General features: G+C 47.5%; 2 protein-coding genes across 6 annotated transcripts in view; one reads left to right on the forward strand and one right to left on the reverse strand.

Moving 5' to 3' along the window:
* LSP1 (lymphocyte specific protein 1) overlaps nt 1–16,839 on the forward strand; it is a 117,101-nt gene that overhangs the window by 79,380 nt on the left and 20,882 nt on the right. For all 3 annotated transcript variants that reach the window (XM_063944706.1, XM_063944704.1, XM_063944705.1), the window contains 4 exons: nt 1,282–1,416; nt 2,773–2,871; nt 4,413–4,487; nt 6,418–6,502. In XM_063944706.1, coding sequence (XP_063800776.1) covers nt 1,282–1,416; nt 2,773–2,871; nt 4,413–4,487; nt 6,418–6,498 — 390 coding nt within the window. In that variant the 3' untranslated portion in view covers nt 6,499–6,502. The remainder of the gene's footprint in view (nt 1–1,281; nt 1,417–2,772; nt 2,872–4,412; nt 4,488–6,417; nt 6,503–16,839) is intronic.
* PRR33 (proline rich 33) overlaps nt 6,206–16,839 on the reverse strand; it is a 43,747-nt gene continuing 33,113 nt past the window's right edge. For all 3 annotated transcript variants that reach the window (XM_063944701.1, XM_063944702.1, XM_063944703.1), the window contains one exon: nt 6,206–8,979. In XM_063944701.1, coding sequence (XP_063800771.1) covers nt 7,307–8,971 — 1,665 coding nt within the window. In that variant the 5' untranslated portion in view covers nt 8,972–8,979 and the 3' untranslated portion in view covers nt 6,206–7,306. The remainder of the gene's footprint in view (nt 8,980–16,839) is intronic.

A 16,839-nucleotide genomic window follows, 5' to 3' on the forward strand; every position in this document is an offset into this window, starting at 1 on the left:
TAGGAGCTCTCTAACTACACCTAACTTTGTACAATATGCCATAGTTCTCTACTCTCCCAGAATGTCAGGGTGACTCCCATATTTTGGGGAGTTCTCTAGGACTCCCAGGAGAATAGAAAAACCGGCGGTTCCACCCACTTACCCTGTGAAATCACGGCATAGGGCAACACGGGTCGGTAAATTCACTGCCCCACACCCTGCGCACCTCCCACCTGTGCCTACTTTTTTCAGTTTTCTTTGATAAAATATTTGTAGTCTGCATTAAGCCTTTTCTCTCCCTAGCTAGCAGAATTGCCCTATCCACATTAATATTTTTGGTTCTACTTTTTAGAGTGTAGATAGTAGAGTGTGACTGGTTTTCCCTTCAGTTACAGAATCGAACAATTTGTGTCTCTGTACAGAATGCTGCTGTAATGTAATTGCCTCTTACGGATATATATTCATGTCCTGCAGTATCTATTGTAAGAGCACACCCATGATTCAAGTGTGTATTTCACATACATTTATGATGTCTTATTAAGGCATTTACTGTATGACATAAACATGTTTGTGTAACATGTACTGTAATGCACGAGATCCCCAAACTCCACAATCACTGTCCATATTTTAAGGATATCCATGCTTGAGCACAGGTGACTTAACTAGTACCTCAGTCAATTTAATTTAACTATCTTGACTCAAACATGGATATCTTTAAAACCTGGTCTGTAATGGTGGAGTTTGGGAAACTCTGCACTAGACACAATATCAGTGTAGGTATTTTTTGTCTGTGTTCCCTCAGTCCGCTCTTCTTATAATTTCCACCATATAAAGGATTGTGGTTTTGCACCTCACTGCATAGCAAGTACCTACTGTAGCTAACTGCCCATGGCCCACCCAGATCCTGACCCTGTGTATGCACGTATAGGTGTTATAGTGGAACAGTAGGTGAAATGATCTTCTCTTCCCATCATTAGTTTCTCATTGCTTTGTATATTCTATAACAGAGGTTCTCAAACTCGGTCCTCGGGGGCCCACACAGTGCATGTTTTGCAGGTCTCCTCACAGAATCGCAAGTGAAATAATTAGCTCCACCTGTGGACCTTTTAAAATGTGTCAGTGAGTAATTAATACACCTGTGCAGCTGCTGGGTTACCTGCAAAACATGCACTGTGTGGGCTCCCGAGGACCGAGTTTGAGAACCTCTGTTCTATAATATACCATTCTTGCTCTTATGGCTCATTGTTGGCAGAGAAAGCTAGGTTGCTGAATGCATGGTTTATTTCTCCACATCCCATATAGACATCCTCTAAAACAGGCCGCTTGGTGCGGACACCATCTCTAGAGATGCTGAGTCCCGACGATGCAGTGTCAACGAAGAAGAATCGATGGGAGGCAGGAGACGTGAGCACAGCCAGCAAGCCCGCCACATGCAAGGTGTGACCCCTCCCCCCAGCCTTCCCCACATACTCACGTTATACATCTAATATTTGCAACTTTCACTATGAATTAACATGAAAGATATATCCATAGAGTTTTGTGTTTTTAATCCCCAAATTGCTAATAAGGGGGGTCATTCCGACTTGATCGTAGCTGTGCTAAATTTAGCACAGCTACGAACATCTTCCGTGACATGCTGGAGGACGCCCAGCACAGGGCTAGTCCACCCCGCATGTCAGTCCGCCCCCCCCCCCCCCCCCCTCCCCCCAGCACGAATACAAAAGCATCCCAGCCAGCGCAGCTCCTACGGCTGGCCGGGAGTTGATTGTCGCTGCCACTGGCCGCAGCGGCTGCGTGAGACGTCACGCAGCCGCCGCGGCCCGCCACACTTGCGTTGGCCGGACCGCGCCCCCTAAACGCCGGCTTAACGCCGCCATCCAGCCCCCTCCCGCCCAGTGACCGCCTCTGTCTCAGAGGCGATCGCTAGGCAACAACTGCTGCCATGCGCAGTTCCGACCCGATCGCTGCGCTGCGACAAACTGCAGCGAGCGATCGGGTCGGAATGACCCCCAATATACTGTATATATTATTGTTATGGACTTTTCTTTTTAGATGCATTTATTAAAGTTTTTTACTAACGCTAGAGATTTCAACTGACATCTATCAGGTGGTTTTGAGAGTTGAGTAATCTGGGTTTCACTTCCCCCTTTCCTCATCCTACACTCCAATAGAAAGTCAGGCTGCTCGCTTGCTATTAGTTTTTACTTTATGACTAATTAGGGGCTGTGCTGTGCAAATCACTTAACCCTTAGTGCTGTAGAGAGGCTGATACATTTAACGGTTACATTTTTAACATGAGGCAGCAAATAAATGATTAACGCTGTTTTCAGATTATCTTAATATCCGTAGTGGGATACATATTAACAAAAAGTCATTGTAAGTCATGTTTAATGATGTGATATGACAAGACACCATACTTGCCTACCTGACCCCCTCCATGAGGGAGAAAATGCTCTGTTCCTGGACTTTCCTGGTAATGTATGATTGCCATCACCTGTGGTGAGCTAGTTAATTGATTAGAAAGGTGTTTCACCACAGGTGATGGCAATCATACATTACCAGGAAAGTCCAGGAACAGAGCATTTTCTCCCTCATGGAGAGGGTCAGGTAGGCAAGTATGCAAGACACTGTTAGTAAAACAAGGCAGGCGCAAAGCATTTTATAATGGAGGAATCATGCCTCCCTGGTAATGGGCAGTATTGTATATATGGGATTATAACATTTAGTGTATTGGCTGCTTATGTGACTTGCTATGATACATTCTGCTTGTGAAACATATTATGTGTTACACAGGACACAGAGGGAATTAACATTGGCGTGTCAGACATGATCAACCAGTGGGGGAAAGAAAAATCGGAGCCAGATGGCAATGCCGTGCCACAGAAAGTCACAGTAAGTGTGTATAAAGGATGAGCGATAGGTAACGGTTGGCTGCAGGCATGTCTCCACACTCCTCCTACAGACAGCCTTTGTCATTCCTTCCTAGAACACAACCTTCACAACACTTGTGGGTAGGCTTACCGTACTATCCCTTTAAACTGGGACACTCATGAATTACACAGGTTCTGTGGCTGAATAAAATCAAGTGCAATTCAGGCTTGAAGGCAGGCAGCCAGCCACAGAACCTGTGTAATTCATGATTGTCCCGGTTTAAAGGGATAGTATGGTACGTCTACTTATTGGTTTATTTAGTAGGTTGATTTTGTAAGCCCTGCATCTTCAATCTATCTGCTCATAATGAGGCCTAGATTTATCAAGCCTTGGAGAGTGATAAATTCCAACCAGCGCCTGACTGCCATGTTACAGGCTGTGTTTGAAAATTGACAGTTAGGAGCTGATTGGTTGGTACTTTATCACCGTGCTATTTATCACTCTGAAAGGATAAATCTGGGCTTAAATCTGCCCTACCGTTGTAAAACATAGTTTTGCCATGAAGTACTTTGCTCCTTTTTGTGACTTGCCAATTGCAGAAGACACTGATGCAACTCATTCATCCATAAACGTCAGTGAATGACTGTTTAGAACAGTACACACAATAAATCATTTTCCAATGTTTGGGTAAATATTTTTTCAGTTGTATTTCTGTTTCACACACAGTAGCAGAAGCATTTTGGGGGTCATTCAGACCCGGCTGCAATAGTGGCCTGCAGCGCAGTTTGCTGGTGGCGGGAAACTGTGCATGCAAGGTGATTGACAGGCAACTGCATTGCGGGGGCGGGGTTATGGTGTTGTGGAGGTGGAGTTATGGCGTTGGGAGGGCTTTGTCGGAAAAACGGAGGAGGGCTAGGCCCATTTTCAGTGCAGCTGCGTGACGTCACACGCAGCCACTCTGAAAAAAATTGGCCGCTGACCGCCTAACAGCGCAGTCAGGCTGTGCTTCCAGGTGTCAACTTTAGATCCGTGCATCGGGAGGCGACCTTACACATGCTGGGTGGCCTTGCCCTGTGCTGGGCGACCCTCAGCATGTGCAAAGATGAACGCGGATCTGGCTGTGAATGCAGCGATCTGCGCTCATCTCTGAATAATCCGCTTTGTCTGCAGTGGGAAGATGTAGGGCATAATGTTTGAAAAGCAGGGATGTGTGGAATAATGTGTGACTAGAGGGAGGTTTTTCAGGGGCAGGTGTATCATTGCCTGAGCTTGTGGTGGGAATCTCCAGATTTTGGAGCTCTGCCCCCTCCAGTCAGGACCTTGCCCTGACTACAGAGATAGTTGGGAGTAACTCCATGCCCCGTGCATTCATCATGTACATGGAGAATGCAGAGGGAGGGGGGCTGGAGATCGTTCTAGTGTTAGGCACCTCTGTGACTTGGCCCTCCCCTCTATGACAGCAGTACACACAGGGCTACTCAGATGGACTTCCCACTTGGACTAGAAGCTGCCAGTCAGACCCTAACCCTATTGACCTCACACCTTTCTGTTTATTTTTCCAGGAGGTGAAGCCAGGAGAGGTGCTGAGCAAGAAGGGGTTGTGGGAGCAGAGCCCCAAATCAGGACAAAGTAATAAGGTGACATTTCCATGGAGATATACTGATCCTATCACCCTGACAATTGTGTGCAACTCAGAAACAGGCCCAATGGATCTTTAAAATATTGGACCTGTCCTTTGTGTCAGTGGCAGACAGGACTATATCATGTGTTTACTAATACCAAATGGGTTAAAGCTGAGTTAGCCAACCTGTTGCTGTTCTGTTATGGAACCACCTCTTGCAAGCAGTGTCTGTTAGACACTGCTGGGACATGTAGTCCCGCAACAACTGGAGAGCCATAGGGGCCGATGCAGAGCTGAAAGCAAAATTGCGCAAAAGAAAAATATTATATTCCTGCGTATATAGGGGGCGGATTTAGTTGTGGGCGGATCTCCAAGAAGCACACAATGTACCAATATTCGGTACATTGTGTACACGCAGGACCCATAATGCCCATGTACAGTACGGGTCCTGCAACGCTGCACGCAAAGTAGCTGCAAACGTCAGGTGATTGACAATCTGTAGCCGTTTGGGAAACTCCAAGGAAACTGCTCCTAAATCCACCCACATATGAATCACATTCCTGATGAGCTGTCCATACAGATGTGTCCTCATACACCAAGCCTCAATACGCATGCTGCGTGAGACGCCTGGCTGAGTGAACCACACCAAAAGATGTAGCAACTTTTTCTAGACAAAACTGCATGGTATGCAACACCTGTATATCTGTGTGCGACATGGGCGCTTCATAGTAGCACAAACTGCACAATCTTTTTTTGTAGCAGCGCTGCGATCCTTTCGTTCGCACTTCTGCTATGCTAAGATACACTCCCAGAGGGCGGCGGCTTAGCGTTTGTACGGCTGCTAAAAGCAACTAGCGAGCGAACAACTCGGAATGAGGGCCCTGGTTTCCTACAAATCATCCTAATCAGGGTGTACAGTATCTTTTCTGCTCTCTACTAAATACCAAAGACACGCTTACATGCTGGTCTACACAGACATTCCTACTCCGGTCCATAATTTTCATAACTGTAGGTTAATGTTAAAATCTAGGGTAAAATGTAACTCAATGCACGTCGGGCTGGATTTTTTTTAAAGCAGCAATCATTGACACGGCAAAACCAACCTGGTTTTGTCATGTAAATGATTGCTGCTTTAAAAATCCAGGTAGACTCGCACAAAGGCCCTCATTCCGAGTTGATCGCTAGCTGGCGTTGTTCGCTGCGTAGCGATCATTTAAAAAATGGCTAAACTGCGCATGCGTTTGCACCGCAATGCGCACACGCGGCATACGGGTACAATGAGCATCGTGGTTTTGCACAGGTTCTAGGGACGCTTTCAGTCGCACTGGCGTACACAAGGAGATTGACAGGAAGTGGGAGTTTCTGGGTGGCAACTGACCGTTTTCTGGGAGTGTTTGGGAAAACGCAGGCGTGGCAGGGCGTTTGTTGGGCAGGTATCTGATGTCATTACCGTGTCATTCGCAGCAATCATCGCACAGAATAAGTAACTACAGGGATGGTCTTGTTCTGCACAAAATGTGTTTGCAGCCGCTCTGCTGCACAGGCGTTCGCACTCCTGCAAAGTGAAAATACACTCCCCCGTGGGCGGCGACTATGCGTTTGCACGGCTGCTAAAAACAGCTAGCGAGCGATCAACTCGGAATGAGGGCAGGGTCCTGCACAGCCTGCTTCTCACAGGCTATTATATTTTACCTCTAATCTCTTTAGAATATAAGCAATTACCCACTAACAATATTATTATTCTGATGTATGTTTTTTTGACAGTATTTGCATTTATTGCAAGTTTACTTTCCATAAATTGTCATAAGTGTACACTGAAAGCCAAATCATGTGTTTAGACAGATATTAATGGACAGTAACAAATGTAAAAGTTGGATAATGCAATATAATACGTCATGGAGAGGAAAACACTCCCAAATTGACCTTTGACCCTGTCTCTCCCACAGAGTGTAACGCCTAATAAAAAATATAAGTTTGTTCCAACTGGACATGGAAAATATGAGAAGATCTTGGTGGAGGATCCTTGATGAGGTAATTAAAGAGCTCCAGTGCTTTTCACTCCCTTTCTTCTGTACCTCTTCCTTATGTTTCATTTATTCTCTCTTTGCAATGATCACTTTCTCTTTTGTTCCACCTAATTATTTGTCCTTACAATCCATGCTAGCGACCTTCATCAAAACAGCCGACAATTTGTATCAAAGCACTTCTATGGGAGATATGATTTAGCAAGAACTGAAACCATATTACCTCTTAGCTCAGTGATCTGGAAATGGAAAAGTTACTGGAGGCTGCCATTTTGTAGGCTGGAAAATAGGCTGCATCCTTATGCATATCATTTTACTGAGGAAAGAAGCCTTGATATATCTTGTTCCCAGTGAATTGTTGGACTGTATTCTTATGATTTGTGGTTCAAGCCCTCAAAATGGCTGCCTCTATTATATATTGATGACAGGTACACTTTAAGACTGGAATATATTCTCAGTGCAGCCATTTTTAAATACTTATGTAAACCTACATCTCAGGCTTTTCAGGTAAGAATTGAACTTTCACTAGATGTTATCCACCCTCTGTAAACCTGAACTTTCACTTCCCTTCAAACTAATTATTTGGTTCCCAATATCTGAATTCTTAGCAGACCCTGCAATACATTACCTGAGCGCACAGAGACAGCTGAGAGAAAAGTATTAATAATATGAAAGCACAAGAGAAATACTTCACAGCCACAGCTTAATAATGCAAGATAAAATAATATGGAGATATAAAAAGTAGGAGCATTATGTGTGAGCTGAGCGTTCTGCACCCAGGGGGTCGGGCATGGACATGCATTTTTTCCCCTCAAGCTTTCACTTCACCATCAATAATTTCCCCCCCCACCCCTTTCTCCTGCTCGCCATCCTCCCCTCGAATGCTCCAGCCAGATGCACTCCTGTTGAAACTGCTTGGAGCTTTCTCTGTGATTCTTCTGTGGAAGAAAGCGGTCACTCTGCGTAGAGGTCGGGATGCAGCCTCTTTTAACTTCCGTGCATCAAACCGAGGCCGGTGCAGGAGGAGAGGCAAACGGGAGCGTATAAAAGGAAGTGGAGGGGGAGCTGTTCCTGGTTTCTCTTGACCTTTGGTGGATGTGGCCATATGATAAAGTATGGCATCCCACATCCTGTTTGCACGAATTCCCTTGCTTTGCTGTGTCCCTTCAGTAGTTGCCCCAACATCGCTTCCTGTTTTCTCATCTTTTCCCTCTGCTTTTTGTTGTTCATTAAATGTAGGTTCTTCAGGCTCAACCACAAGGTGCTTGACAAGTCTTGCCCACCCTCCACCAGGCTTCTTCCTGGGTGGCCTTGGTCGCTCAGCAGTTTTCAGGAGGTTCAACTCCTCTGAGTTAGGAACCTTTCCTAATGTAGTTGAGCTGTCTGTGACTGAGATTACATGGTTAGATCCAGCAATATTTGGAGAACTTGTGCCTTTTACAGGAAGGTTTTTGGGTGTGACTTCTGAAAATACATTGGGTGAATCTGTGTTTTTCGCTTCAATGATGGTCTTGGTTGACCCTAAAGGCAGAGATGTGCTGGATGGAATCTCAGCAACCCTGGAGCACTCAAGTAAATTCCCTTTTTTGTCAGACACCACAGGTGATGGCGATGTGGCTGGTACCTGTGCTGATTTATTCTCTACACCAAGAGGACTACAAGCACTGGATTTGTATAAGGTTTCTTGCTGAGCAACCAAAGGGCTCTGCTGTGTTTTGGGTACTGATATGAGGCAGCCATAAGCCTTTGATAAACTTACATCCCCAGCTTTTGCTGTGCAAGGATCACTTTCTGTTTTTAAGACATTTGGATCGCTTTGCCTTTTTTCTACCTTATCTGTATTTGGGGGGATGAGTCCAGTGGTTTTTTGATTGGTATCATGTACAACGATAACTGGAGGGTCAGTTATAGCGAGGTGAGGCACTGCTGGTTGTTTAGGACTTATGGGTTTGGTTTGTGGTGTGCAAGGCAGTGGAGTGTCAATGACATTGATTTCTTGTGATGCAAGGTCAGGGGTGCTACTTCCTGGAGGATATAGAAACAAAGGGCTGTGGCTGCTAGACCCAAGAGGACGGGGTGAAGATGTTTCGGGAACTGGGCTAGGGCTAAGATATTGATTCAGACTATGCTGCTCCACCACAGTGAACGTGAAGCTGCGCTGCTTTGGGTAAGGAGACGACACACGTTGGGATGTTCCCCGGACCTGAAAGCGAGGGGGCAGATTAATTGAAATAGGCTGTTGTTTCTGGGGAGCTGTAGGTTCAAGGCTCTCCAAGTCCGCTTCACTGACAGGTGAAAGAGTTGAGCGGAAGGACTTGTGGGGTTGTGTTGGAGAGGGCTGTACGCTACTTCTCTTTGCAGCCTTCTTTAGCAGGCGCTGGAGGCGTGCGTTGTCTTTCTGCGGCTTTGGAGCAGTGGGAGGTGGCGCAGGAGAAGGAGGTCCTGGGTTTTCAAAGGGTGTCACTGTCAGCAGCATGGTGATACCTGATAAAAAGAGAGACAAATGGGTATCTGTTATGGATAGTTTCATGCAGCTAGGTTCAACAGTATGTCCGTACCATGTCAGGATATAATCAGCATTGGCTCTGAGAGGGAGGAGAGTGGGCACAAAGCACCCGGGATGACGAGGAGGCACAGACATGCCCTGAGATGGCATGACCTTTGTTAAAAATGGGCTAGTTTTCACACCTAGGGGTAAATTTACTAAAGCTTCTAAAACAGAGAATTGGTGATGTTGACCATAGCAGCCAATCAGATGCTGTCTATAATTTTCTAAAAGGCAATAGAGAAATGATAGACAGCATCTGATTTGTTGCTATGGGCAGCATCACCAATTCTCCATTTTAGAAGCTTTAGTAAATTTACCCCTTACTGTCTACTGCTTTTTTCGTCAAAAGGTAGATCAGTGCCATAGAAAATGGCTTAATATGCAGGGCCCCACATTTTTCTGCCCGGACACTTACAAATAATTTCCACCATGGGTGCACGCGCGCGCGCGCACGCACACACACACATTTCTAGCATAACTGAGTGTAATCTCTCCTAGACATGGGGGGTCATTCCGAGTTGATCGCTCGCTGCCGATTTTCGCAGCGCAACAATCCGGTAAATATACGGCAAAACTGTACATGCGTATGCACTGCAATGCACAGGCGTGTCGTACGGGTACAAAGAGGACGGGTGCTGGGCGATGGGTTTAGCGAAGATTCCATTCGCACAGCCAAACGCAAGGTGATTGACAGAAAGAGGGTGTTTATGGGTGTCAACTGACCGTTTTCTGGGAGTGTTTGGGAAAACACAGGCGTGTCCAAGCGTTTGCAGGGCGGGTGTCTGACGTCAATTCTGGCACCAAAAAGACTGAAGTGATCGCAAGGGCTGAGTAAGTCCAGTCTACTCTGAAACTGCACAAAATGTTTTTACTGCGCTCGGCTGCAAAGGCGTTCGCACACTTGCAAAGCGAAAATACACTCCCCCGTGGGCAGCGACTATGTGTTTGCACGGCTGCTAAAAGTAGCTAGCGAGTGAACAACTCGGAATGACCCCCATGGTTCTTTGTACCGTATGCCTCATGTCTGACCGCCTCCTGATATCATGTCTTGAGCTGAATCTTCTGCCTTTTGTTTACTCACACAGTGCCGGCATCCATGTATCTGTGCTAACTGGCTTATGAGCTATCCATGTATGTGTAACTATTCTTAGTTGTATTCATGTATCTGTTATTGGGGTTTACTCTGAGTCTGATGCAGCGGGTCTGGCTGAGCATCTTTTCTGAGTAGCATATCTGCAAATGTATGAAAGGGATGCGGTTATGTGCCGGTCTTTATACCGACGCCGGGATCCCGAAGGCTGAATAGCAAGACGGTCGGCATGCCGACCAACAGGGACTTTTCCGACTCGTGGGTGTCCACGACACCCTATAGAGTGGGGATAGAACCTGTGATGAGAGCAGCGAGCCACTAAGCCCGCTGCGTGGCTAGATTTCTAATACTTTGGTCCCCACCACAGGTCTCACCATCAAAAAATGCATTAGCCCTTTGGTATTTGCAGACTTCCCCTGTGCATGACCTCCAATGTGTATGCAAGCACTCTAGTGACACGCCCATAAACACACTCACAAGACGGTCCATCTGAATAATCACCTCCCTGTCACCACCCAGTCACCGCCAGGAACATCCAATAGATTTTCAATACACTTTGGTGTTTGTACGTCTGAAATTGCCACTGTGGCTCTGAACGAACACAATTGGGATGAATGTGCAGTGTGACATTGACATCAGTAGCGGATCTTGCCACGGGCAAGCAGGACTTTTGCCCGGGGTGCCGCCTTCCGGAGGGCGCCGGCGCCATCCGGAGGGCGCCGCACCATGGCAAGATCCGCCACTGTGCCCCCCGCTGCGAAGGGAACCAGACGCTACGCGTCTAGTTTCCCTTCGTGGAGAGGACCTTTGCTGTGCGGTGCGCGATGACGTCATCGCGCACCGCACAGCATTGTGGCACAGACGCTAGGGGTCATAATTGACCTCTAGTGTCTATCTTATGCTATGGGACAGACATCATGACTGACGTCTCTCCCATAGATCCGAGGAGAGGAGAAGAGCGGCGCCGGCGGAGGTCTGCAGTGGTCTGGAATCAGGAGCGGGGATCGTAAGTATACATTTTTTCGTTTTTTCTTTCAGCGGCGCTTCAAGGGGGAAAAATGGGGGCGTAACTGACCACGCCCCCATATGAAGCCATGCCCCTATATTTTTGCCCGGGGCGCCACAAGGGCAAGAACCGGCCCTGATTGACATACAGTTGTGTTCTTTTCTATTGTGGTACCAGTCACACCAAATAGCACTTCTCAGTCCCAGGCAACTCTGCCACACAGAGCATCCTTTTCACTCACAATCTGTGCATTGTTTGCTTCATTAATACAACTGAAAGCAACACAACTACATTTTTACAATGGACAGACCAGTGGGGCTAGCTACATATGTGAGCGATTTAGTTAAAAAGGACTTCAATGCGAGCATTCCTTGCAGCAAGTTCCACTGTGCTTCTTTTGCAACTTTGTATGTGTGTAAAACCAATTCCTGTGCAGTTAAACTCGCAGCCCAGCATCTCTGTTACACTGTGTGCAGCTTTTTGCTGCATCTGTGATGAAACTAAGATTCAAAATTAATAGAAAAATATAGTACGCTACTCGTCTCAGAGCAGACAATTATGTACATTCACACAAGTCAAAAATTATATTGTGATACGCACTAATGATATTCAAATTAAGGGTTTATGGTGGTCATTCCGAGTTGATCGCTCGCTAGCAGTTTTTAGCAGCCGTGCAAACGCTAGTCCGACGCCCACTGGGAGTGTATTTTAGCTAAGCAGAAGTGCAATTTTTTTTTGTGCAGTTTCAGATTAGCTCAAAACCTACTCAGCGCTTGCGATCACTTCAGACTGTTCAGTTCCTGTTTTGATGTCACAAACACGCCCTGTGTTCGCCCAGCCACGCCTGCGTTTTTTCTGCCATGCCTGCGTTTTCCCGAACACTCCCTGAAAACGGTCATTTGACACCCAGAAACGCCCACTTCATGTCAATCACTCTGCGGCCACCAGTGCGACTGAATAGCTTCGCTAGTCCCTGTGTGAATCTACATCGTTTGTTGTAATAGTACGTCACGCGTGCACATTGCGCTGCATACGCATGCGCAGAAGTGCCGTTTTTTTGCCTCATCGCTGCACAGCGAACGAATGCAGCTAGCGATCAACTCGGAATGACCACCTATGTATCAAGCAGTGAAAAGAGTAGAGAAGTGGGCCAGTGGTGAAATTGCCCATAGTAACCAATCAGCTTCTAGGTAACATTTATCAAGTAGAGTCTATAAAATTATAGGTACAGATGTGTCCTTATACATCTTGCCTCAATATGCAGCGTAGCAGAAGATTCCTGGCATGAGTGAGCTGACAGGTTCCGTGCAACTCCATTAGTGCCAGGCAACTTTTTTCACTATGCAAATAGGACGCATAAGCAGACTCTGCTGATTAAAATGATATGTGGCATGCCTATGTTCTCTGTACGCCTGCGGCAGTAACTGCATACAAAATGGTACGTTACAGTGTTTTCTAGGATAACACTGTAAAGTACCCTTTCGTATGCAGATACAGCCGCGGTCACACAGCATATAGGCATGCTGCATATCATTTTAACCAGCATAAGCTTGTGCGTCCTATCCACATCGTTTTGTAAATAAGACACATTTTAATGGAAAAAGTTGCACGTAAAGACGCTCGGCCCTACAGAGTCACGCTACAGCATGGTGTGACTAGAAGGGCTGTTTAACATGCAGAGAAGCTAGATGTAAGTGGACACATCTGTACAAGCTGATTAGTTGCTATGGACAACTTCTCCACTGGTCCTTTTCTCCACTCTTCAGCGCTTGATACATCAACAGTATTAAGACACTTCAGCATATCTCCCAATATGGCCAATTCCAGGAGGGACAAAACGCTCTGATCCTGGACTTCCTGAGGTGGGGCTTTAGCGCAGTACAAAATTCAAATAAGGAAGCCACACCAACTGCCAGCGAGTTCCGGCTGGCAATGTTGGACCGTGTTTAAGGTAGCAGTTAGTGTTGCTCCCCTATTTGAATATTGGTCTGCGCTCTCTGGAGCCGCCACTGGCAAGGAAGTGCAGGAACAGAGCGTTTTATTCCTCGTGGGATGATTCATGTTGGGAATTACATACCCTCCAACATTTTACACACAAAAAGCGGTACAAATTAGAAAAAGGGGCGTGGCCACGGGTAAAGGGGGCGTGGTCACGCCCTTTTCCTATACTTTCAATGGAAGTTTGGAGAGCCAAAAATAGGTACAGACCATAAAAAAAGGTACTGTACCTATTAAAAAGGTACAGTTGGAGGGTATGGAATTACGCTTCAGGGTATTATTTGAGGCAAAAGTGCAAATTAAATGAGTAGCACTTCCAGCAGGGGTTGGCTGCCAAAATCTTAGCATGGGGGGCAAGTACACAATACTGGCCCATGAGCAGTGGCGCATCCCTTAAGGGAAAGTTTAGGTACATAGCATAGGTACAGTCTGTTACATGCAGGGCTGGATTAAGGGAGGGGCGACAGGGGCGGCCGTACTGGGACCCCCATACACTGTGTTTATCAATCGGAGGAGTCTCCTTCCGGCAACGGCCACCAAGGAGCTCCTCCGTTCAGTCACTGACTGTGTGCTCTGGCGCGCTGTCCCTGCTGCCTGCACAGCGCCATCTGCGGTCGGAAGGTGGGAGTAGACGGAGATATGCCAGCGCTTGGCAGCAGGTTGCAGAGATCATACCTCCCAACATGACCCTCTCCAGGAGGGACAGAATGCTCTGCTTCTGGACTTCCCTTCTAATTCATGATTGCCATCACCTGTGCTGACACACCTTTCTTATCCATTAATCTGTTTAAAACAGGTGCCAGCAATCATAAATTAAGAGAAAAGTCCAGAAGCAGAGCATTGTGTCCCTCCTGGAGAGGGTCATGTTGGGAGGTATGAGAGATGGACAGCTGCAGTTCCAGTGCGGCTTTGAGACAGAGCTGTTCGGGTGAGTCAATGACTTTCCCCACTGTCTCTGTTGCAGCAGGTTCATGTCTCTTATGCCAGGGGGAAAAGGGGGGCGGGAGGTGGTTGGGGGCAGGTGACCTCTGTCTTCAACTTTCCATATATACATAAATAAATAAATAGCGTGTGTGCAGGGCCATAACTTGGGATGTTCCCTAGCTGCTGGCTATGCAAATCAGTGCTAGCAGCAGTAGCAGGCATCTCCATGCTGCTCCCTCTGACCGTATGGGAACAGCAGCAGTGGCTAGGATGTGTAACATTTCCCTGCACAGGGCTCCGTGCAGGGCTGACAGGCAGATGTCTCCTCTTATATGTCTCCTCTCCTCTTATGGGCCCTACACACATGCCGATATCACTGCACGATATGAACGATCTCGTAATTAATGAACGAGATAACGTTCATATCGTGCAGTGTGGAGGCTCCAGCGATGAACGATGCGCGGCCCCGCGCTCGTTCATTGCTGGGGCCATGTCGGCTGTGCATGCAGGCCAATATGGACGAGATCGTCCATATTTGCCTGCAAGTCTACGGAGCCGGGTGACGGGGAAAGTGAAGAAACTTCACTCCCCCCGTCACTGCCCCCCCCCCCCCCCCCCGCCGCCGGGTCGCCCGTCGCCCGTATCGGCGGTCGGGCAGCTCGGCGGCACATCGCCGAGTGTGCAGGGCCTATTATAGGCCCTGACATCACTGCACGATATGAACGATCTCGTTCATTAATGAACGAGATAACGTTCATATCGTGCAGTGTGGAGGCACCAGCGATGAACGATGCGCGGCTCCGCGCTCTTTCATCGCTGGTGCCCCGTCGGCTGTGCACGCAGGCCAATATGGACGATCTCGTCCATATGTGCCTGCAGTTCTGTGGAGCTGTGTGACGGGGGAGTGAAGTAACTTCACTCCCCCCGTCACTGCCCCCCCCCCCTGCCGCCGGGTCGGCCGTATCCGCCGTCGGGCAGCTCGGCGGCGGATCGGCCAATGTGTAGGGCCCATTAGTCGGGACTCAAGGAGCAACAGCTTGGGGGGAGGCAGTAATCTGTCACACACAATCCCTCCCCCCACCCCACCCCTTCTTCCTTCCAGGATGGACAAGTGAGTTAGGAGGGCTAGAGAAGGGAGGATATAGCATCAGATTGCAGTGGTTTTCAGGCTGCACTAAGCTACATTGTTGGTAGAACTGAAGTATCTCTCCTTATGACCTTATCTCTCTTTCCCTATGCCCCCATCTCTCTCCCCATGCCTCTCTCCATGCCCCCATCTCTCTCCCTCCATGGCCCCCATCTCTCTCCCCATGCCTCTCTCCATGCCCCCATCTCTCTCCCTCCATGGCCCCCATCTCTCTCCCCATGCTTCTCTCCATGCCCCCATCTCTCTCCCCATGCCTCTCTCCATGGCCCCCATCTCTCTCCCCATGCCTCTCTCCATGGCCCCCATCTCTCTCCCCATGCCTCTCTCCATGCCCCCATCTCTCTCCCTCCATGCCCCCCATCTCTCTCCCCATACCCCCCCCCCCCCCCATTCCATACGTCTCTCTCTTTCTCTCTCCACACGCCCCCTTCCCTATGTATATATATATATATATATATACTCATATATCTGGAAACCCCCCTTAAAATCCTGTGTTTGACACTGGGGGGCCCCACATTCTCTGTTGCCCTTGGCCCCCACCAGTCTTAATCCGGCCCTGGTTACTTGATCTGCAAGCTCCGGCTCCGAGTCCATACTGTAATACACAGGCCAAATAAATAGCTGTTATTGTGCTGTCTACCTAATACCAGTGCTGCTAATTGATGTACAGTTGTTAGTGAACAGCTCACAGACTATGGGGGTAATTCAGAGTTGATCGCAGCAGCAAATTTGTTAGCAGTTGGGCAAAACCATGTGCACTGCAGGGGGGGCAGATATAACATTTGCAGAGAAAGTTAGATTTGGGTGGGTTATATTGTTTCTGTGCAGGGTAAATACTGGCTGCATCATTTTTACACTGCAATTTAGATTTCAGTTTGAACACACCCCACCCAAATCCAACTCTCTCTGCACGTTATATCTGCCCCCCCCCCCCCCCCCCCCTCCCCTGCAGTGCACATGGTTTTGCCCAACTGCTAACATATTTCCTGCTGCGGACAACTCTGAATTAGGCCCCATGTGCAGAATGTCTGGCCAATAATAGCATATGGCTAGGCGGCGGCATGAGACGGTGGAATGGCAGTAGCTGAATTTATAGTTGGGAAGGGCAGTCGTCTTTAAATTCTGTGGGCACTGGCAATTAGGCTGAGTCTCATAAGGAAATGTGCATCCATGCACTCGGTAGCCAGCCAGAAGGCAAATGAAAGCCTAGATTTCAGCTTTCATGCCCATTAATGTCAGGGGAAAAAAAGATATAAAAATAGATTAAATATATATTTTTAAAAAATATTAACAACTATTGACTATTGGAAGAGAATGCTTCATTTTCGTTCAGCTTCTACACTTATTGCAATCCTGAGATGGTGATAGCTTAACAAATTATGCAGTGATCCTTGTTAAATATAGTAGGCATTCCCATGCACAGGCATAAGTAAACTAACACCAGCAAGAGCCAGCGAATATCGCAGCTGCAGTATCACTGGCCGGAACCCTTGTATGGATTTTTACCAGCAGGAAGGCTGTTCACTCTTCACTCCCTGGATACTGGTAACACTGAATTAATAGACCTGTCTTGATTACTACTTAGTAAGCACTGATTAATACAAAACCCAGCTTGTACATTATATGATTTA

This window comes from Pseudophryne corroboree, chromosome 11 (genome assembly GCF_028390025.1).
Source record: "Pseudophryne corroboree isolate aPseCor3 chromosome 11, aPseCor3.hap2, whole genome shotgun sequence".
NCBI classification, from domain to species: domain Eukaryota; kingdom Metazoa; phylum Chordata; class Amphibia; order Anura; family Myobatrachidae; genus Pseudophryne; species Pseudophryne corroboree.